The sequence below is a fragment of the Castor canadensis genome, chromosome 14, assembly GCF_047511655.1.
Source record: "Castor canadensis chromosome 14, mCasCan1.hap1v2, whole genome shotgun sequence".
In the NCBI taxonomy this organism is placed as follows: Eukaryota; Metazoa; Chordata; class Mammalia; order Rodentia; family Castoridae; genus Castor; species Castor canadensis.
Genome location: NC_133399.1, coordinates 14,168,256 through 14,192,248, shown reverse-complemented (window position 1 = coordinate 14,192,248; position 23,993 = coordinate 14,168,256). Strand labels below are relative to the sequence as shown.

The following is a 23,993-nucleotide window of genomic DNA, read 5'->3' as shown; positions in this document are numbered from 1 at the left end:
AGAAGACAGAGGCAGGAGGATCATGAATGTAAGACCACCCTGGTGACAAACTCCTTGTCTCAAAAGATAAAAACAAGCTGGAGACGTAGTAGCTCAGTGACAGAATACTTGCCTGATGCTCCAGATATCGACGTTGATCTCCAGCACCACAGAAAAAAAACCCTAAATATATAAAAAATTATATATCATATATATGCAATATTTATTGCATATATTTTAGACCATAATATATAATGTATACATAACATAGGTGGTATTTATTGTTTGTATTATTTTAGACCACAGACAAATTCTTAGAAAAATGTCAAATTCCCTATCTGGTACATGGATGTGGATGCTGGTGACTCAAATTAAGTTGTCAAGAAATGGAAATGGTATTCAAAGTCCTTACTTCCCTAAAATCATTTCCCAAGTGGGTTTCTAAACAAGCTCTACTAGACTTTTAAGAAGTAATTATAGCTTTTCAGGGCTAGATGGGCTCATCTGTCCTCCACAATGTCAGATAATCTGAAAAACATTAAAAAGGCTGGAGGCATAACTCATCTGGTAGAGCACTTACCTAGCAAGCATAAGGCCATGAGTTCAAATCCCAGTACTGCACCTCACTCCTACCCCCAAAAACTACCCAGCTAACAAAGAACATCACCCTGGCTGTTGCTGGGCTCGTTTTCCACATGCCACTCGCACTCCGTGAGGACCATCTGTTGAGCATCTGTAGAGCCTTTGTCAGTCTCACTCGTTTTGAGTGTACTACCATTTCTCCTCTGAACCTTGGCTAAATACTATTTAAGTCTAAAAGGCATGCACATAAATGTTATTTGAAGAAAACAAAAATAAAAAAATAGGAAACCCACGTGAAAATTGTTCATTTGTTTAGGTCAAACCTCACACAAGGACAACTAGGAAAAGCCAAAGAATTAACAAGAGCCTTTTTAAATGGTTCATTAATCATTTTAAAACAACATAAACATTATACTGAATGGCAAATTAAGGACACTTCATTTCACTTGGGGTTCTAATGTAGTTCAAAATGAAAGGAAACAAACACATTACTGATTTGATTTCAAGACACCACCCATTAAACTCATACACTTTTGCATAAGCAAAATATACACAATTAGGTCACTTTCAAGGTTTATTTTCAAGAATGAAAATAAGAATTACACAGTCCACCTATGTACTGCAAGAACAAACCATAATATGTATTTATACATTGTAAAACATTTCCTTTAGGGTGTGAAATTTCTGGAGCTTCCACTGAAATCATTTTTCATCAAGCTTTTCATATTACTTTTGTTTATAGTATTCTGCTACATAAGGAATGTTGACAGGACTTTGAAAATATTTGTAGGACTGACAACTTTCTTGTATGTTTCACATTCTTAAGTTTTAACTCGACCTACATTCCTACAGGTACACCCAAACACCTTGTTGTCACAGTTTCTCTCTTTAACATGTCCTTTTTTATCTATGAATTGGTCAGTGGTGGCTATGGGTGTTTCCACATGCTTTATTTATATTGATGCGAGTACTCTCCACTACACCTTTTCCTAAGTGGCAGAAAGACTGTGTGATCTTCAAGATACTAATACAAAGATTTCTTGACCAGGACTTCAACTGCTTAGTAGATAATAGAATTGACAAATAGGATTGCATCAAATTAAATAGCTTATGCACAGCAAAGAGAACAATGAATAGAATGAAGAGATAATGACAGAAAATCCTTACGATCTTCCACAAGATTAATATCCACAATGTATAAAGAACTGAAAAACTGTTATCAATTAAATGGGCATATGAACTTAACAGACACTTCTCAAAGGAAGTACAAATGGCTGGGTGCTGGTGGCTCACACCCGTAATCCTGGCTACCTAGGAGGCAGAGATCAGGAGGATCGAAGCTCAAAGCCAGCAGGAGAAACAGGTTTGCAGGATGTTATCTCAAAAATGCCCAGCACAAGTAGCTCAAGTCTACTTGTCTAGCACCTGTCTAGCAAGCATGAAATGAAGCCATGTGTTCAATCCCCAACCACCAAAAAAAAAAAAAAAAAAAAAAAACCAAATGGACAATATTACAACAAAGAAATGAAACATCAGGGAAATTAACATCAAAACCCCACTGAGATTTCTTCTGACCGGTCAGAATGACAATCTGGAGAAGAGGTAAATGGAAAACAAATGCTGATGAGACTGTGGGTGAGGGGAGAGGAAGAAACTTTTATACACTGCTGGTAGGAACGTGAAATAGTCCACCCCCTACAGAAATCAGTATTGAGTTTCCTCAAAAACCTAAAAGCAGCACTACCATATGACTCCCTTGTATGAGTATACACCCAAATGTATCATTATTAGCAACTTTACAGATGCTCACATACCCATGTTTGTAATGTACTATTCATAATAGCCAAGAGCTGGTGGAGTGGTTCAAATGATAGAGTGCCTTCCTAGCAAGCGTGAAGCCCTGAGGTCAAACCACAGTACCATCAGGAAAAAAAAAAGCATAGTAGCCAAGATATGGACTCAATCTAGGTGTCAGTCAGAAGACGAATGCATAGAGAAAATGTTGTATGGATGGTATATATAATCACAGCTACTTGAGAGATGAAGACTAGAGGATCATAGTTCTAGGCATTCCTGGGCAAAAAGCTAGCCAATCCATTTCAACAAGGTGGGTGTGGTGAGGCAAACCTGTAATCCCAGATACACAAGAGGCAGATAGGAAGACTGTGGTCCAAAACTGCTCAGGCAAAAATATCAGACCCTATCAGAAAAAAAGCATGAGGTCCTGAGTTCAAGCCCCAGAACCGACCTCCCCCCACAATAAAAAAAAAAAATATGGTACATAACACAATGAAGTATTAAGCCCTATCATTTGCATGAAAATGGATGGAACTGGATGCCATCATGAAAGCAAAATAAAGACGGTCTATTAGAAAAGAGAAAGGGAAGGGGCAACAGAAGCTAATGGGGAGAATATGATCAAAGAACATTATATGCAGGTATGAAATTGTCACAATGAAACCCATTATTTTATAAAACTAATATGCCCTAGCAAAAATTTTTTTTTATAAAACCTCATGTGATAACAAGACGTTCTCACATTTTGTTTTCATGGCTTTGAATGAAGCTGGAATAATTAAAGGTTTACCACAGTGTTTACATACACAGGTCTTCTTTCCAGTGAGTTCATGTATTTGAGGAAACTATTTGAGAACATCTGAAGGCTTTGTCTCATTACTTACACACATACATTTTCTTCAGACTGTGAGTTTTTTCATGTTTTCTAAGGGAACTGCGATCACAGTAGGCTTTTCTACATTGTTTACACACATATGGTTTCTGTCCACTGTGAGTTTGTTCATGTCGTCGAATGTTACTCAAGGAACTAAAGGCTTTCCCGCATTGCTTACACTCATAGGGTCTCTCTCCGGTATGAGTTCTTTTGTGCTTTTGAAAGGAACTAGAAGCACTGAAAGCTTTGCCACAAAGTTTACACAGATAGGGTTTCTCTCCTGTGTGAGTCCTTTCATGCAGCTGAAGGGAACCAGAATAAATGAAGGCTTTCCCACACTGCTTGCATTCATAGGGTTTCTCTCCAGTGTGAATCCGCTCATGTATCTGAACATAACTGGAACCACTGAAGGCTTTCCCACAGTGCTTACATTCATAGGGTTTCTCTCCAGTGTGAATCCTTTGATGCTTTAGAAGGGAATTGGAACCACTGAAGGCTTTCCCACATTGCTTACATATATAGGGTTTCTCTCCAGTGTGAATCCTTTCATGGTACCGAAGGGCACTAGAACCACTGAGGGCTTTCCCACACTGCTTACATACAAATGGTTTCTCTCCACTGTGAGTTCTTGCATGTATTTGAATGTAACTGGAACAACTGAAGGTTTTTCCACATTGCTTACATTCAGGGTGTTTCTGTCCATTGTGAGTCCTTTCATGTCTGTAAAAGGAACTGTGACTATTGAAAACTTTCCCACATCGTGTACACACATAGGGATTATCTCCAGTGTGAGTTTTTTCGTGTATTTGAAGAGTACTAGAACGAATGAAGGCTATCCCACATTGCTTACATACATAGGGTTTCTCTCCAGTGTGAATTCTTTCATGTATCTGAACAGAACTGGAAGATCTAAAGGCTTTCCCGCATTGCTTACACACGTAAGGTTTCTCTCCAGTGTGAATTCTTGCATGTATTTGAATGTAACTGCGCTTTCTGAAGCCTTGACCACACAGCTTGCATTGATGCCGTTTCTCACCAGGGTGAGACCTTTCATGATTCCGAAGAGACCTGAGGCACTTAAAAACTTTCCCACATTGTTTACACACAGAGGGTTTCTCTCCAATGTGAATTCTTCCCTGTATTTGAAGAGCACTGGAATGACTGGGAGCACTGCCATATTGCTTGTGTTCATGATGTTTGTGTGTACTGGGAGTCCGTTGATGCTTCTGAAAGGATTGTGCACAACCGAAGGTTTTCTTAGGATCCTTATAATATTTATGTGGCTTCTCTCCATATTCCTGGTACTCATATGATTTTTGTCCAGTGACAGCAATGAGAGGTATGTTTATGGATAGATGACCAATGAAGACTTCACACGCATGGCTTTTATGTGATCTGACTCCACAAGTTTTCTTCTTCACAATATAATCTGGAGAGAAGATTTCTCCACATTGACTACTCTCCTCATGTTCACAGAGTCTCTGTATCACTTGACTTCTGGAAAAAAAACAAGCAGAACAATACTAAGAGCTTATTTCTCAATGACTTGCTGGTAGAAATATTAGTTGGACTCCCTGTAAGATTTTCAGAAAATGAACGGGTTCCTGACTCTGCAGAAAGGTCCAAGAACAGCTATTACCAAAACAGTGATACTGCTATGCAATATTTCAATTAAGTTAACACTCAATGTCTGTATCACATTTAAACAGCATTGAGTATTCCTTCTGCAAAATGACTGGGATCAAACGCATTTGGATTATAAAATATTGGTATATACATAATGTATATTATTGGATAGTAATACATAATGTGTATATTGGATCAGTCATCTAAACACAAAATCACTTTTATATCATATCATGCTCACAATATTTTGCATGGAATACATTTTCTGTACAATGAGCCATCAGAAAGTACAATATGTGGCATCATGCTGGTTTTCCAGAAATATCCAATATAGGGGCATTTTGGATTTCAGACTTTCTCATTACAGATCCTAAACTGAATGCATATTTTTCTATTTGAAGCTTGATTTATTAGTATCATTTGTTTGTTTTAAAATTTTCCTGTCACTTTCAGATTACTAAGGGACAATGCTTTCTCAGTGAAAGTAGAGATTACCGTAAATTTCTTCTGGCATTATTGTACTCATCTTCAACGTTCTGCCCTTCCTGGTTGTTTCCTAAAATGTAGATCCAGAAAAATCATTATGAATTATTACATTATGCAAAACTAGTCAAGACTCTACCTTGATTCATAGTATACATGTTTGGTATAATCACCAAAATGTTCCCTTTCCATATTCCAAATCACTGAGAAGCAAAAAGAACTTATTTGATTGACTGAGTAAGGTAATGGTGTCACCCTTACCTATAAAAGCCAGATTTCTGAAGGTTTCCATCATCACATCTTTATACAGTTTCTTCTGGGAAGGATCCAGCAAAGTCCACTCCTCCAGGGTGAAGTTCACAGCAACATCCTCAAAATCCACTGACTCCTAAGACATCACATATATTTCCAGGAGGGTGAGACTCAAAGCACTGCTGACCTAAACTCATTTATTAAAAGTTCTTAAGTGCCTGGGGATGTAGTTCAGTGGCAGAGTGTTTGCCCAGCATGTGCAAAGTCCTGGGTCTGATCGCCAACATCATTTGGAAAAAAAAAATCACATAATGCCATGTTCTCCAAATGTGCACTCTTGTCTTGGTTGCCATACTTGGTTGCCGTACTCTTATTCTCCATATAGCAAGTCATATAGCCTGTCACACAGCAATTCTGATACTGAATTAGAAGTATTTGGTAAAGCAAAAGTAGAACAGTAATACCCATTGTCCTGCTAGATGACTCCAGTTTTTCTATGTGCACTGGGTCTGTAGTATCTACTAAGTCCTACTATTTGAAGCACAAAAGAGTTAGCATCAATTGTCCTGAGTCTATATATTGTTTTATAAATGTTCGAGTTCAATTTTGTGTGGTATCTCAGAACTACTATTGGGATCAGTCTTACCAATCTGAGTGTAAAGAGAGGCTTAGTGTTCCTAACAGTTCCTGCCAAGTATATGATATTTGTTTAACTTCTTTTCTCCCTCAGAATGTTTGCAATTTTCTGACATGCTCATCAGAGGGAACCTACCTGATCAAAGCCAAAATACAATCTGGATGATAAGCTAGTCTGATATATACAATTTAACACCTCTTGTCACATCTTGGGAATTTAGTGAATCCTAAGTAATTAAACCAACAGAAATATTTGGAAGCTTGTGCTCAGGTTCATACAAACCAACTGTTATGGTCTGAATATGGAATGTTCCCACAGCCTCTTGTGATGAACACTTGGTTCCCAGCTGTGTTTCTGGAAACTTCAGGTGAGACCTAAGCTGGAGGAACCAGGTCATTGGAGGGATTTCTTGAGGAGGATCTTGTCTCTGAACCCTTCCTGCCCTTTCCTCCTCCACACACCTCTGCCAAGGTGATATTCTGCCTCTGCATGTGGGGAAAAACGACAGAATGATCCCTCCAAAACCATGAGCACAATAAATCTTTCCCCCCTTAAGTTGTTCTCTCAAGTATTTTGGTCACAACATCAAGAAAGCTAGCTAACACAGAAAACCGACACTATACAAGTGGGGTTGTTGCAGTGAGCAAATTTGTGCGGTTCTTAAGCCTTTGGAACTGACTTGTGGGAGGAATTTGGAAGGCTGAAGATGTGGGCTAGAGAAGCCCTGTACTGCAGCAATGTGGACAGTGAAGGTCAGGGAGATTTCAGATGAGAACAAGGACTCCATTGAGAACTGATTACAGGTCATGCGTGTTACATTGTGCCAGAGAATCTGACATTTTCCCTGTCTTTAGATGTTATCACAGATTGTGTTTAAAGGTGATGGATAAAAGGACCCAATGAAGCCCACAAGAATAATTTAAAAGAAGACATACTACAAGTACTCAATGAGAATTTTATAGAGATGATACTGGATAGGGTCAACCAAAATGTACAGGAGACACTCAAGAAATTCCAAGACAATAAAAATAGAGAATTTGAAAAAGCAAAAGAAGAAATAAAGGAAACCATAGAAGCACTGTATAAACACCAAAGTGAAAGAGAGAACACAATGAATAAATGGATAAATGAACTCAGGACAAAAATAGACAACAATAAAGAAGAAAACAGCCAGGATATGGAAAACCTCAGAAAAAAGAACGAAACAGAACTGCAAAACAAAACGGAAGGCCAATCCAGCAGAATAGAACAAACAGAAGACAGAATCTCAGAACTTGAAGATGAAATGGTAATTAAAGGAAAAACCGAAGAACTATTAATTAAACAACTCAAGACCTGTGAAAAGAAAATGCAAGAACTCACTGACTCCGTCAAAAGACCAAACTTGAGAATCATGGGCATCGAAGAAGGAGAAGAGGTACAAGCGAAGGGAATGCGTAATATATTCAACAAAATAATAACGGAAAATTTCCCAAATCTAGAGAAAGACATTCCCATACAAATGCAAGAGGCCTCCAGGACACCAAACAGACCAGATCAAAATAGAACTACCCCACGACATATCATCATTAAAACAACAAGTTCAGAAACTAAGGAAAGAATATTGAAGGCTGTAAGAGAGAAAAAACAAGTAACATACAAAGGTAAACCCATCAAAATAACAGCAGACTTCTCAACAGAAACATTAAAAGCAAGAAGAGCGTGGGGTGAGATCTTCCGGGCACTGAATGAAAATAACTTCAACCCCAGGATACTCTACCCAGCAAAGCTATCATTCAAAATAGATGGAGCAATAAAAGTCTTCCATGATAAGCAGAAACTAGAACAATATGTGACCACAAAGCCACCATTTACAAAAGATTCTGCAAGGGATCCTGCACACAGAAAGTGACACCCAACTTAACCATGAAAAGGCAGGCAGCACCAAACCACAGGATAAGAAAAAGCAACTAAGATAACTAAATGGCAGGAATCACCACATACCTATCAGTACTAACACTTATTGTTAATGGACTTAATTCACCCATCAAAAGACACCGTTTGACAAAATGGATTAAAAAAGAAGATCCAACAATTTGTTGCTTACAGGAGACCCATCTCACCGACAGAAATAAGCATATGCTTAGGATGAAAGGCTGGAAGAAGATTTACCAAGCCAATGGCCCCCGAAAACAAGCAGGAGTAGCAATACTTATCTCTGACAAAGTAGACTTCAAACCTACATTGATCAAACGAGTTAAAGAAGGACATTCCATACTAATAAAAGGGGAAATAGACCAAAAGGAAATAATAATCATCAATCTGTACGCACCCAATGTCAACGCACCCAATTTCATCAAACATACCCTGAAAGACCTAAAAGCATATATAAACGCCAACTCAGTGGTTGTGGGAGACTTTAACACTCCATTATCATCAATAGATAGGTCATCCAAACAAAAACTCAATAAAGAAATCCAAGATCTAAAATATGCAATAGATCAAGTGGACCTAGTAGATGTCTACAGAACATTTCATCCAACCTCTACACAATATACATTCTTCTCAGCAGCCCATGGAACCTTCTCCAAAATAGATCATATCCTAGGGCACAAAGCAAGCCTCAGCAAATATAAGAAAATAGAAATTATACCGTGCATACTATCTGACCACAATGCAGTAAAAGTAGAACTCAACAACAAAAGTAAAGACAAAAAACATGCAAACAGCTGGAAACTAAATAACTCATTACTTAATGAAGAATGGATCATCGATGCAATAAAAGAAGAAATTAAAAAGTTCCTAGAAGTCAATGAAAATGAAAACACAACCTACCAGAACCTATGGGACACAGCTAAGGCAGTCTTGAGAGGAAAGTTTATAGCCATGAGTGCATATATTAAAAAGACTGAAAGATCCCAAATCAATGACCTAAGGATACATCTCAAACTCCTAGAAAAACAAGAACAAGCAAATCCCAAAACAAATAGAAGGAGAGAAATAATAAAAATAAGAGCTGAAATCAACGAAATAGAAACCAAAAAAACCTTACAAAGAATTAATGAAACAAAAAGTTGGTTCTTTGAAAAAATAAACAAGATCGATAGACCCCTGGCAAACCTGACTAAAATGAGGAGAGAAAAAACCCAAATTAGTAGAATTAGGAATGCAAAAGGGGAGATAACAACAAAAAGAAAAGTCCAGGACCTGATGGATTCTCTGCTGAATTCTATCAGACCTTTAAAGAAGAACTGATACCAACCCTCCTTAAACTGTTCCATGAAATAGAAAGGGAAGGAAAACTGCCAAACACATTTTATGAAGCCAGTATTACACTTATCCCAAAACCAGGCAAAGACACCTCCAAAAAGGAGAACTATAGGCCAATCTCCTTAATGAACATTGATGCAAAAATCCTCAACAAAATAATGGCAAACCGAATTCAGCAACACATCAAAAAGATTATTCACCACGACCAGGTAGGCTTCATCCCAGGGATCCAGGGATGCAGGGGTGGTTCAACATATGAAAATCAATAACGTAATAAACCACATTAACAGAAGCAAAGACAAAAACCTCTTGATCATCTCAATAGATGCAGAAAAAGCCTTTGATAAGATCCAACTTCATGATAAAAGCTCTAAGAAAACTAGGAATACAAGGAAAGTTCCTCAACATTATAAAAGCTATATATGACAAACCTACAGCCAGCATTATACTTAACGGAGAAAAATTAAAACCATTCCCTCTAAAATCAGGAACCAGACAAGGATGCCCACTATCTCCACTCCTATTCAACATAGTACTGGAATTCCTAGCCAGAGCAATTAGGCAAGAAGAAGGAATAAAAGGAATACAAATAGGTAAAGAAACTGTCAAAATATCCCTATTTGCAGATGACATGATCCTATACCTTAAAGACCCAAAAAACTCTACTCAGAAGCTTCTAGACATCATCAATAGCTATAGCAAGGTAGCAGGATATAAAATCAACATAGAAAAATCATTAGCATTTCTATACAGTAACAATGAGCAAACGGAAAAAGAATGTATGAAAACAATTCCATTTACAATAGCCTCAAACAAAATCAAATACCTAGGTGTAAACCTAACAAAAGATGTGAAAGACCTCTACAAGGAAAACTATACACTTCTGAAGAAAGAGATTGAGGAAGACTATAGAAAGTGGAGAGATCTCCCATGCACATGGACTGGTAGAATCAACATAGTAAAAATGTCGATACTCCCCAAAGTAATCTACATGTTTAATGCAATTCCCATCAAAATTCCAATGACATTCATTAAAGAGATTGAAAAATCTACTGTGAAATTTATATGGAAACACAAGAGGCCACGAATAGCCAAGGCAATACTCAGTCAAAAGAACAATGCAGGAGGTATCACAATACCTGACTTCAAACTATATTACAAAGCAATAACAATAAAAACAGCATGGTACTGGCACAAAAACAGACATGAAGACCAGTGGAACAGAATAGAGGATCCAGATATGAAGCCACACAACTATGAGCAACTTATCTTTGACAAAGGAGCTAAAAATATACGATGGAGAAATAGCAGCCTCTTCAACAAAAACTGCTGGGAAAACTGGTTAGCAGTCTGCAAAAAACTGAAACTAGATCCATGTATATCACACTATACCAAGATTAACTCAAAATGGATCAAGGATCTTAATATCAGACCCCAAACTCTTAAGTTGATACAAGAAAGAGTAGGAAATACTCTGGAGTTAGTAGGTATAGGTAAGAACTTTCTCAATGAAACCCCAGCAGCACAGCAACTAAGAGATAGCATAGATAAATGGGACCTCATAAAACTAAAAAGCTTCTGATCATCAAAAGAAATGGTCTCTAAACTGAAGAGAACACCCACAGAGTGGGAGAAAATATTTGCCAATTATACATCAGACAAAGGACTGATAACCAGAATATACAGGGAACTTAAAAAACTAAATTCTCCCAAAACTAATGAACCAATAAAGAAGTGGGCATGTGAACTAAAAAAGAACTTTCTCAAAAGAAGAAATTCAAATGGCCAGAAAACACATGAAAAAATGCTCACCATCTCTAGCAATAAAGGAAATGCAAATTAAAACCACACTAAGATTCCATCTCACCCCTGTTAGAATAGCCATCATCAGCAACACCACCAACAACAGGTGTTGGCGAGGATGCGGGGAAAAAGGAACCCTCTTACATTGTTGGTGGGAATGTAGACTAGTACAACCACTCTGGAAAAAAATTTGGAGGCTACTTAAAAAGCTGGACATCGATCTACCATTTGATCCAGCAATACCACTCTTGGGGATATACCCAAAAGACTGTTACTCCAGAGGCACCTGCACACCCATGTTTATTGCGGCACTATTCACAATAGCCAAGTTATGGAAACAGCCAAGATGCCCCAGCACTGACGAATGGATTAAGAAAATGTGGTATCTATACACAATGGAATTTTACGCAGCCATGAAGAAGAATGAAATGTTATCATTCCCTGGTAAATGGATGGAATTGGAGAACATCATTCTGAGTGAGGTTAGCCTGGCCCAAAAGACCAAAAATCGTATGTTCTCCCTCATATGTGGACATTAGATCAAGGGCAAACACAACAAGGGGATTGGACTATGAGCACATGATAAAAGCGAGAGCACACAAGGGAGGGGTGAGGATAGGTAAGACACCTAAAAAACTAGCTAGCATTTGTTGCCCTTAATGCAGAGAAACTAAAGCAGATACCTTAAAGCAACTGAGGCCAATAGGAAAAGGGGACCAGGAACTAGAGAAAAGGTTAGATCAAAAAGAATTAACCTAGAAGGTAACACCCATGCACAGGAAATCAATGTGAGTCAATGCCCTGTATAGCTATCCTTATCTCAACCAGCAAAACCCCTTGTTCCTTCCTATTATTGCTTATACTCTCTCTACAACAAAATTAGAGATAAGGGCAAAATAGTTTCTGCTGGGTATTGAGGGGGGGGAGCGGGAGGGGGTGGAGTGGGTGGTAATGGAGGGGGTGGGGGCAGGGGGGAGAAATGAACCAAGCCTTGTATGCACATATGAATAATAAAAGAAAAATGAAAAAAAAAAAATAAAGGTGATGGATAATCTGGTAGAAGAAATTTTAAGGCAGTCCACCATGCAGGCTGTGACAGGGTTATTGATGGCTGCTTTTACTCAGGTTTACAGTGAGAATCGGGAGAAAAAGAAGAGCATAAAGACCTGAAGTTCTAAAGTTGATGAGAAAAGAAATGTGTCCAGGTGACGCTAAGGAAGATGCAATTTCTGAAGAGGCGAACGCCACAAAAAAGAAGCCAAGAAGTTTCCACTGGGACAATAGGAAAGATGCTTTGAGGACATCTCAGGAATGTAGAAGGTCTGCCAATGAAAGCTACAGGTAACAAGTGGAGCCAGCCCAAGAGAGAAGTCATGTGCCCAAGCCCTTGGGAGCACACATCATACTATCAGCGTCTCATGCTTAACAAGGAGGTACAGAATTTAGTTTTTGCCTGCTGGGCTTCAGTCCTGCTTTGGTCCAAATCTTTCCTTGCTCTTTTTTTGTTCCTTTGGGAATGACAACATTTACTGTGCCAGTGTATATTAAGTGTAACTTGCTTTTGACTTTACAGGGACTCACAGTTTGCCTTAACTCTTAGAAGAGACTTTGAATTTGAACTTTTATTATTATTATTTTTTGGCCATACTGGTACCACTTGAGCCACACCTCCGACCCTGAATTTGGACTCCTGACCAATGCTGGAACTGTTAAGACTTGGGGGACTCTAGGAGATGGACTAAATGCATTTTGCATTATGAGAGACCACGAGGCAGAATGCTACCATTCAAATATGAAATAACTCCCACGGGCTCATGTGCTGTATGCTTAGTCTCCAGAAAACTGTGTCATTTGGGGAGGTTTAGGAGGTAGAACCAAGCTGGAGGAAGCAGGTCATTGGGGGCAGGTCCTCAGTGCCATCTTGTCCTTGACCCTTCCTGCCCCAGCACAGAAGGCCATGCAACTGTAGAATCAACCTTCTAAAACAATGAGCCCAAATAAGTCTTCCTCCCTAAAGCTGTTCTCTCACATGCTTTGGTTACAGAGATGAGAAAGTTAATACATCAACTTCCCTTAAAAACTAAGTAAGACTCATAAAGTAATTCCCTATGCTAATAGAAAATCATTAGTTTTACTTGAGAATATCAAAGAGCAATGAAATAAAGGGAAGGAACGCACTTGTTTTTAGAGCTCAATGTCAACAAGCTGACATTTCTCATGCAAATGTATAAAATTATATAAATCACAACACACTTTTGACTAGTCAACAAAACTACTTTACCAACTCTAATACATATAAAAAATGCCTAACAACACTTAAAATTTTGGGACCAGAAAGAGATAGACTACCTAGCATACACAAAAGACTTTGGAATTTCACTATTAAGGCACTGTTGTACTATTAACAGAGAAATTAAAATAAATTATGGGAAATGAAAACAGCCTACAACGGGCTCATAAACAAACAGAAAACATCTGTGATAGAGCAGACACTATCAGCAGCAGCAGAAACATATACTATATTCCCATCTATTCCATGAACAATAATCAAAGCACACGAAATAGTGGGAAAAGTAAGACTTGAACCCACAGCATTTGCAAACAAATGCATTTTAGATGAAAGAATAATTTCTTTGCATGAAAATGAACAAAAATTTAAATATGAAAATTAAGGAAGGAAAAGAGATAAAAAGAATAAAACAAGAGTCATGGCCATAGTTCAGAAAATAACTAAATAAAATCTAGGGGGGGTGAGCGGGAGGTGGCCCAAATAATGTATACACATGTAAGTAAATGTAAAAGCAATAACATAAATAAATAAAATCTAAGTTTGAAGACTATAGCAAACAAACAAGCAAGAAGTTATGCATAAATGGAGGATCTGTTTATACACTCCAATGCTTTTCCTGTAATATGAATGACTGCAATCTGCAGACTGCTCGTTCTTCCCTAATGTCCACAGAACATATTGTGTTTTATACCTGGAAACGTACTGTTTTTTTTTTTTTTTTTACAGCACTGAAAAGCACCCTTGAAGAAGCCCCTCAACACAGTGGCCACTGGAACTGAGGAGGAAATAATTTGGTTCCTGTCTCAGATACTAGCGGTTATAAAATATAGTGGGACAGAGAAAGTATCCACAATGCTTTTTCTTCCTAATCCTTTTCTACTGTTTTTTTTTTTTTTTTTTTGTAGTACCGGGGTCTGAACTCAGGGCCTAAACCTTGAGCCACTCCATCAGCACATTTTTTCAAGATAAGGTCTCGAGAACCATTTGCCCGGGCTGACTTCAAATCTCAATCCTCCTGCCTCCTGAGTAGCTAGGATTACAGGAGTGTACTACCACCACCCAGCTACTACTCACTTACTGAAAGTCCTAAGGGACCACAACTGAAGGAACAGTGCTTAGTGAGGAATCACACATGGTTAACATAGGAAAAGTAACCAAAGAATCAGGACAGTGGTCACCTATGGGCAAGAATGGGATGAGTCAGGCAGGGAACCACTTACTGATGACCCTGTTAGGAATCTTAATGAGAATTCCAAGAATATTATTATTGTTATTATTACTAAATCTTACAATAAATTTTTTATTCTTTTCTTATTATACCCTGTTTTTTATTCTTTTCCTATTATACCCTATGTTGGATAATTTTAACAAAAAATTAATTTTGCGAAAGGATATACTAATTTCTATATGCTTGTGTCCCTTGTAGCATGGCAAAGTAAGTTGTAATTCACAGATGGGCAGCAATAAACAATAGAGCCCAAGTTACAGCATGACAGCCCCAGACCCCTAGCAAGCATAGGTCACATTGCAGGTTGGCCATCTGGCAAGAGAGAAGGTCAGTGAGAACAGACACACACAGGAGGCAGTCAATGTCTCGACATCCTGTTTACAATGCAATTTGCTCTGGTTATCTGCAGAGGTGTGTATGTTTCCATGTTGACACTGATGACAATATGGCACAAAAAAAAAATCTGGAGGACATGCAAAGGCTTATTACTCAACTAACGCAGAGCTTCACTCTTGTAGATACACAGAACCAAGGTCAGGAACAAAGAGGCAAACACAGAGAAGCAATGCATATTCTGACAGAACCTGTGAGCAGAACAAGGGGAGGAAAATGTCAATTATCTCTGAGAAGAAAAATTTGACATAAGCCTCTATAGGGGACCCAGGTTCAGCAGGCCCTATAATTTATTAGTTTTTATCTCCAGAAACCCTACCAGATTGTGCAGTAACAACCAGAGAAATGTCACTTCCTGCTTCTGAAAGTAGGCAGAAAAGAAGCCATTTTGAAAATTGTGGCTTTCAAAAGTTCAATTGTGAAGAAAAACAAAGTATATCCCCAAATCCCAATCAACTGGGTGATCTTTCTTTTCTTGTTTCTTTTGTCTTTCTCACTCTCTCTCCTCCTCTCCCTCTCAATGGTACTGGCAGGTGAACACAGCACTTTGCACAGAGTAGGCAAGATGGAGATTTCTAAAGCCAAAAGTGGGCTGGCAGAGTAGCTCAAGTGGTAGAGCACCTGCCTAGAAGTATTAGACTCTGAGTTCAAATCCCAGTACTGCAAAAAAAAAGAAAAAGAAAAATCATCTAAAACCAAAGGTTTGGGAGCAAGTGAAAAACCAAACTTTAACCTTTGTCTAAAATCTCTGCCACAACACTGGAAAGGAAAAAATCTAATTTCCACAGGTACCCCATTGGCCTAAATAATAAAATGTCAACTTATTGACATTAACAACAACAAAAAAGAATTACAGAGAAGGAGGGAAATACTGCCCAGCAACGAAAAAATTAATTGAGAGAAATCAAGTTTGAGAAACCAGACAATGAACTCACTGGGCAAAGTTTCAAGCATCTATCTTGACTATATTCAAAGAGACTAAGGCAACCATGGTGAAAGAATTAAAAGAAACCAGGAAAAGGTTGTATGAATAATATGACAGCAATAAAGAACTGAAACTTCTCAAAAGGAGCAAGGCATACTATGCTGGGTGCCAGTGGCTCATGCCTGTAATCCTAGCTACTTGGGAGGCTGAGGTTGGGAGGTTTCCCAGGCCACCATGGGAAAATAGTTCATGAGTCCCCCATCTCCATCAAAATAACTAGAGCAAAATGGACCGGAGGCATGGCTCAAGGAATATACCACCTGTATTGGAAGTGTAAAGCCCTAGTCCCGCCCAAAAAAAAAAGAAAAAAAAAAAGGAGACAAGCATAATGGCAAACATCTGTAATTTCAGCATTCAGGAGCCCGAGGCAGGAGATTTTGAGTTTTTTGAGACTAGCATGGGCTAGAGTGAGTTACAGGCCACCTGCAATTATTTAGCAAGCCTCTGTCTCAAGAAAACAAAAACAAAAAACCAAAATCAAGTCAAAATATAAAAACCCTGAAAAGAACCATATAGAAATTTCACAGGTGCAAAACAAGAATTTAAATGAAATCATCACTCCAGTTACTCAATGACAAGACAAAGAATAAACTTAGGTGAGGTTACCATTGAATTTATGCAGCCTGAAGAAAAGAAAGAAAACAGGATTAAATTGAGATGATGTCACCAGAATATCTACATTGTAAGAATTAGTCAAAGGTCTCTTTGAGAGAAGTTAGAACTCTGATCTCATAAAGAACAGAATATCAGACAAGAATTAAATGGCCACAATAAATGCTTTGGTTCTTACTTCCTGTATTCACAATAATATGTTTGTTCATATTGTTACTATCAATAATATACTGGCTGGTTGTAAGGACTAAGAAAAATAAATGACAGTGATTGTATATGGGATGGGGAGGAGCTGGAAACATTACAAGGTACCTGCAAGGCCTGTGAAAACAGTTCAGTGTTATTGTAAACTGCGTTTACATTGGCTGCAATGGTACTGTTAACACTGGGAAATCCCTTAACATTTTTAAGTTTAATAAACATACAAGACAGTCTAGTGAAGCAAAGAAAATGGATCATAAAATAAGAACATAGAAACAGATGAGAAGATTAAACAAACACCCAGAAAAACAGGCCAACGGGCAAGCAATAGTCCAAAACTGGGGATATAAAAAGCATGCCCAGAGACTCCCATATGCCAAACAAGAGAAAGAAAACTAAGGTAGTAGTACCTCATGAATTGCTTTAGAATGAGTGGGTGCTACTATGAAAGATAAAAACAACTGTCAACTACAATATGCTTACCACGTTCTCAAAGTGAAGAACATACCTACTTAAAGAAAAAAAGGAGAAAACAGTGACAATGTGGTACATATTAATCCAATGTCAACAATATTTAAATGTAAATTAGCTAAGTACAGTAATTAAGAGTGTCAGGGTACATAAGAAAATGAGATCTGTGTTGGCTACATGAAATACCATTTGAAATATACAGACATAAGGGTCAGTTGGAGAAAGAATGATCACAGGATGTGAAATATCAGTTGGATAGGAGGACTAAGTTCAAAAGACCTATTACACAATATGGTGACTAGTGAATACCAATAAATTGTACTCTGGAAAGTCACTAAGAGATTACATTTTAAATGTTCTCACCACAAAATGATAAGGATGTAGTAATGTATGTATTAATTCAGTCGATTTATCACCTCCACAATAAGTACATAGTTAACAGCATCATTTTACATTATAGATGCATTTAATTTATATGCACCAGTTAAAAAATATATAAATATTTAAAAAGATAAAAATGACAAAGACAGATTAAATGCAACGCTATGAAGAGAGATACATTTCTAGCACAAAAAGAAAGCTGAGCTACCTATATTAATTTCACACTAAACTGGCAGTAGTAGCGTTAGGAAAATCACAAAGGAATGCAGGAATCAAATGATAAAGGGATCCATTAAGACATTATGTTGTCTTCCCCTAAAGAGAACATCAAATTACATGAGACAAAAAAGATACAGAACCAAAAACAAAATTACAGATCCACAATTATACTTGGAGACTGCAACAGACCACCACCAGGAATTGACAGTTGAGACAGAAAATTAGTCAGAATCAACTGAAGTCATCTGATACTGCAATGAGTAAGTACAGAGAACTCTAAATACAGAGAGCTAGCTCTAAATAGAGAAATGGATCTTTTACTTTAGAAAAACTGAGAAAGAAGAGCAAGATAAAGCCAAATTAAAAACAGGAAAACAGGCAGGGTGCTGGTGGATTACACCTGTAATCTATCCTAGCCACTTGGGAGCTTGAGATCTGGAGGATCAAGGTTCAAGGCCACCCAGTGCAAACAGTTCGAGAGACTGCATCTCAAAATAACCAGAGAAAAATGGACTGGAGGTGTGTCTCAAGAGGTAGAGCACCTGCTTTGGAAGCATGAAGCCAAGTTCAAAAGTCACTCCCACCAAAAAAAAAAAAAAAAAAAAAAAAGCTGGAAAACTATAATTGGCAAAGACACCAATGAAATTATGCATGACAAATCAAGAATAAATCAACAAAACTAAAAGCTGGTTTTCTGAAAAGACCATAAAACTGACAAGCCTCACTTAGCCAAATTAAATAAAAAAGGCAACACAAATTACTAAGGACAGTAATGAAAGTGGTGTCTTCCCTATTAATCACAGACATTAAAAGGACCATCAAGGGACTAGCAGAATGGCTCAAGTGGTAGGAGTGACTGCCAAGCAAGTATGAGGACCTGAGTTCAAACCCCAGTGACTCCAAAAACAAAAACCCCCAAAAACAAAGTTTATTTTCATTTGTGGTCCCTGTTACATTTTCCCCACTGTCAATTTATTCTTTCCATTTCCTTTCTTTTCTTTGCAGTACTGGGGTTTGAACTTTGGGCCTACACCAACCCTATTTTTGTGATGGGATTTTTCTCAAATTATTTCCTCGGGCTGGCTTCGAACCTGATATTCCTGACCTCTGCCTCCTGAGTAGCTAGGATTACAGTTTAAGACACTGGTGCCTGGCCTATTCCTCCCATTTCCATAGAAAAGAGCCTTGCAATCATCTTAACTGCCTTTTTTTTGCAGTACTGGGGTTTGAACTCAGGGCCTCACCCTTGCTAGACAGGCACTCTAACACTGAGCCACTCTGCCAGCCATTTTTGTGTTGGTTTTTTTCGAGATAGGGTCTCCTGAACTATTTTTCTCGAGCTGGCTTTGAACTGATCCTCCTGATCTCTGCCTTCTGAGTAGCTAGAATTACAGCTGTAAGCCCAGCATCTAACTGCTTTCTGCCTTTAGTTAATTTCTGGACCCAAGAAAGGAGTAGAGCTCCTCGAGCTCTAGAATCTCTTCCAGGAAACAAAAATAGAAGTAATGGTTACTAATTCAAGCTATGTGTCCCACACTGATGACCAAACAACAGCAACAAAAACACTTCTCAACAAATCCCAGAAAGTTCTATCTATCTATTTATAAATGGAATTTCACACCACAACCAAGTAGGAATTACCATATGTAACACTGACAAGAGCATCACCTCAACAAGCTAAAACACAAAAATTCTAAGATGAATAGACACAGGGAAAGCATAAGACTAGAAAGAACTAAAGAAAGGCATCAAGACCGAGAAAGAATAAAACTGTCAATGGTTACAAATGACATAACTGTATATGTTCAAAATCCCCAAATAAAAAAAACTCCTGGAATTAATAAAGGATTGTAGCAAGGTTGTACAACACTACCTATCACTTTGCTATATATCAACTATCTATGAATAAAGTTGAAGTTAAAAGCATAATACCATTTGTACAGAAAATAAGTATGTGAGAAAGAGAGAAACAACTTCATAAAACATGAAGGGCCACACAGAAAAATGCTCAATGACAGAGGTAATCAGTAAAAGCAAGATTAAACACACAGAGATACTATTTAACACTGAATGAACAAAAATTTTTTTAAATTACAAGCTAGTGCCAGTGGCTCATGCCTCTAAGCCTAGGTACATAGTCTGAGAGACCCCATCTCCAAGTGGTAGAGCGCCTGCTTTGCAAGATCAAAGACCTGAATTCAAACCTTAGTTCCACAAAAAAAAAAAAAAAAAATTACATTATTCCAAGTGTTGGCAAATCGCACAACTAATGAGCACACATTCACAAAAACGTCAGATGAACAATTCAAGCATTATCTAAATTTCCTACTAAGGGCTGAAGGCATGGTTTAGCAGGTATAGGACTTAGAGTGCCTGCTTAGCAAGTTTGAGACTTTGAGTTCAAATCCCAGAACAGGAAAAAATAATCTTACTAAACTTGAATTTCTCCATAATGGACAAGTTTTTTTTTTTGTTTTTTTTTTAACCACTAGGAGACAAAAATCAAGATTAGTATTGTCAAAACATCAAAAATAAACATGTAACAAATGAACTCCCAAAGGTAGAGGAATGAGTGAAAGAGAGTGAACTTTCTCTCATCACATGTAAAACAGATTAAAGGCAAAAAAAACACAAAAAAGCCTTTTCAATGTAATACTAATGTTATAGTAATCGCTATATTAACTCATTCCAAATCCAAAAGGGGCAAAAAGGATCAAAACCAAGTGAAACTGCTTAGTGATACAGATGATAAAAATATTAAACACACACACACACACACACACACACACACACACACACACACACACTGCAGAGGAACAAGCAGAAAAAAAATATCCCTTGGTTAGATTCACCTCTATGGTGGTTCCATGGATATATATTTTTACTTAAACTTAATATTAACAAATAATTTATTTTGAGAATTTTTTTCCTTCTTCAGACCTTATTTTATCTACTCAAAGAACGACACATCATCACCTTACACTCAAATCATAAAATGTATCATAAGCCATTTTGAAATGGTTTTGAAAACTAGTGATTTTTGTGGGGGGTACAGGGGTGGAATTCTAACATATGAAGAAATTCTCAACTTCCTTGGTCAAAAGGAAATGTAAATCAAAACTACACTGAGAGTTGGTACAGTGGCTCAAGCAGTAGGAGCGCCTGCCTAGGAAGCAATGCCTTGAGTTCAAACCCTGGTGCACAAACAAAACTATTTTGAGATTCCACCTCATCCCAGTCAAAACAGCTATCGCCAATAACACAAACAACAACAAATGTTGGTAAGAAGATGGGGAAAAAGAAACACTTCTACACTGGTGTTGGGAATGTAAATTCATGCAACCGCTACGGAAAGCAATACAGAGGTCCCTCAAAAGAACTAAAAATAATCACTACCAGTGACACCACTCCTGCACATATATCCAGAGGAATGTGCTCCAACACACGACAGAGCCACTTGTACGCCCATGTACACTGCAGCACTATTTACAATAGCCAAGCTTTGGAAACAGCCAGATATCCTAGAACTGATGAATGGATTAAGAAAACGTGGTGTATATACACGATGGAGTTCTATTCAGCCACAAAGAAGAATGAAATTATGTTGCTTGCAGATAAATGGAATTGGAGAACTTCATGTTGAGCACAGTAAGCCAAGCTCAGTAAGCCAAAGGTTGCATGTGGAAGCTAGACATGTAAGTTAAATGTATATATAAAAACATCTATGATCATATACATATACACACAGATATACAGTGAGAGAAAAAAGTGCATTAGTCTGTCTGAGGGGACGATGGGAGGCAGGAGAGGTACAGAAAATATTAGAGACCAAAAAATATCGAGACAACACATTTATATATGAATATAATACAATGCACTGTACTGTAAGGTAAATATTAGAGGAGCATGGTGATAGAGAATGAGTAACAGGGAGAGGGGGTTAATTTGATTAAAGCATGATACATACAGGCCTGAAGTACCAAGGCAAAACCCTCTTGGACTATCAATACTCACTAAAAAAGAAAAAAAAAAAAAAAAAAAAGAAGGGCAGGAGGGAAAAATAGGTCTTTTTGGGGGTGAGTACTAGTGGGAGGTGGGTGAGCATAAGGAAAGGAGGAATGAGGGTGACTGTGGATGTATCTTGTATCCATATACAAAAAGAGAAGACTGAACCCTGTTGAAATTGTTCTAACAGTGGTGGTGGGGAAATACAATGGAGAGGGTAAATCTAGCTAAGATATATTGTAAGCACATATGTAAATATCACAATGTATTTCCTTGTACAACTAGTATGTACTAATATCATTTTTTTAAAAGACTGACTACAAATTAAAAAAAGATTCTACAAAGGAAACAAAAGGAAGCAGCTTAAGAAAGCAGCCTGCAAGGCAACCCTCACACCAAAGACTAAATACAACCCTAAACTTAGAGAGCACTGGCACTGTGCAGATGCAGCCCAGGGTGGCTCACTCCCACGAAAGTGACCCGAGGAAAGCCTGAGCAGCCAGATTTAATTCTGGGACTTCCACACACCCTAGTTTCACTTCCTCTCAAGGTGAACAGGCTCCCTCCTTCCACTGGCTCAATTCAAACCAATGACCAACCACTTACCCAGAGTCAGCTGAAAATTCTAACCTGTGGTGGTTTTCTGACATCACTCTGACACAAAATGCATGATGTTTACTGAACACCAACCATTTCTCAAAAACCATCTGGGGGGTCCCACAATTCAATTCTGACACCACCCACACTTAGCACAGTCCCAACAAGTTCAGGGCTCAGTCCCATCACACTGCACCCTCTACAAATGCACCAGTTTCCTCTGTCTGGTCACCCCGCCCCATTCTGAGATGGTACAGGGGTACCTGAGTCACTTCATCAGGATAAATTCAGGTACTACTTAAAAGGGGTTACTATAAAGAATCAAAACTGTGCTATTGCTCAGGAAATTCCAAGAATCTGGGATAAAACCATTTTTTTTTAATTATACTAGACACTCAAACACACCATGAAATTCGTAAATCTTTCTCTCCAATAGAACCCAAAGGTGTCTCTCGAACTGCTCCTCATAGACCTTCAAGTTACAGAGTAGACCAATAAATTACCAGAAAGGAAAAGTAAACAGCTGACGATGTTGAATTTTACCCAAGCACTATAATCCTGGTAAATCCCACCCCAGGGTGCTTTCTGTTCTGGAAAAACACTGTTCCTTCACACTTCCATAATGCCACCACTCCCCGCCCATTTTTTAACCTACAATTTGGCCAGGCACAAACTCCCATTTCCCACTTTTTGCTTCAAAAATGACTGGCTGACCTGATCAGAGGAAACAACACACTAAGCAAACATTCCTGAACTGTCCCTCCAGGCCTGTGATCTTTGACCACCCCTAGCCTGAGCCAGCATTAAGATCCTTCCTTTCACTGTCACCCTAAGGCCAGTTGACCTTTGTCCCAGGAGCTGATGTGCCCTCCATCGCTCCCCTCTCCCCCTTCTTTCTTCTGTTTGCTCCTCCCTAGAAAGCACAGCTCTGCCAGGCCTCGCCCTGGAGACCCCGCACACTTGGGGCTGCCCGGCCACTGCGACCCTCCTTTCAACAGTCCTGTCCTCCTTCAAGCCGCATTTCATTACATAAACCACCGGAGGACAACACAATTACAGCAGAGAGGGCAGCAGGTCCACTACAACCCGAACCGCAGGGGCGCGTGGGAAGCACCAGGGAATTTCGGGGCTCACTGACAACCCTACAAAACACTGCTGGCGAGGGGACAGTCTTGGATTTTAGACGCTGCTTCCCACGAAGCAGAGCCACAGGGAAAGCCGGCTCTGCAGCGGAGAAGGAGGGAACCCACACCCACAGCTCCTCCCGCCGACCCCGCGGTCCGGGGCAAGAGGCTGGGGTCCCGGGGAACGAGGGGACCGGGGCGGTGC

At 38.6% G+C, this 23,993-nt stretch overlaps 1 protein-coding gene across 6 annotated transcripts in view; it reads right to left on the bottom strand.

Moving 5' to 3' along the window:
* Positions 1-226: 226 nt before the first annotated feature.
* Positions 227-23,993, bottom strand: part of LOC141416667 (uncharacterized) — a 42,862-nt gene continuing 19,095 nt past the window's right edge. For 5 of the 6 annotated variants that reach the window (XM_074053814.1, XM_074053813.1, XM_074053812.1 and 2 more), the window contains 3 exons: positions 5,603-5,729; positions 5,354-5,414; positions 227-4,729 (listed from right to left, as the gene is read on the bottom strand). In XM_074053814.1, the coding sequence (XP_073909915.1) occupies positions 3,235-4,729; positions 5,354-5,414; positions 5,603-5,729 (1,683 nt within the window). In that variant the 3' untranslated portion in view covers positions 227-3,234. The remainder of the gene's footprint in view (positions 4,730-5,353; positions 5,415-5,602; positions 5,730-23,993) is intronic. The other variant, XM_074053817.1, reaches the window with a different exon arrangement.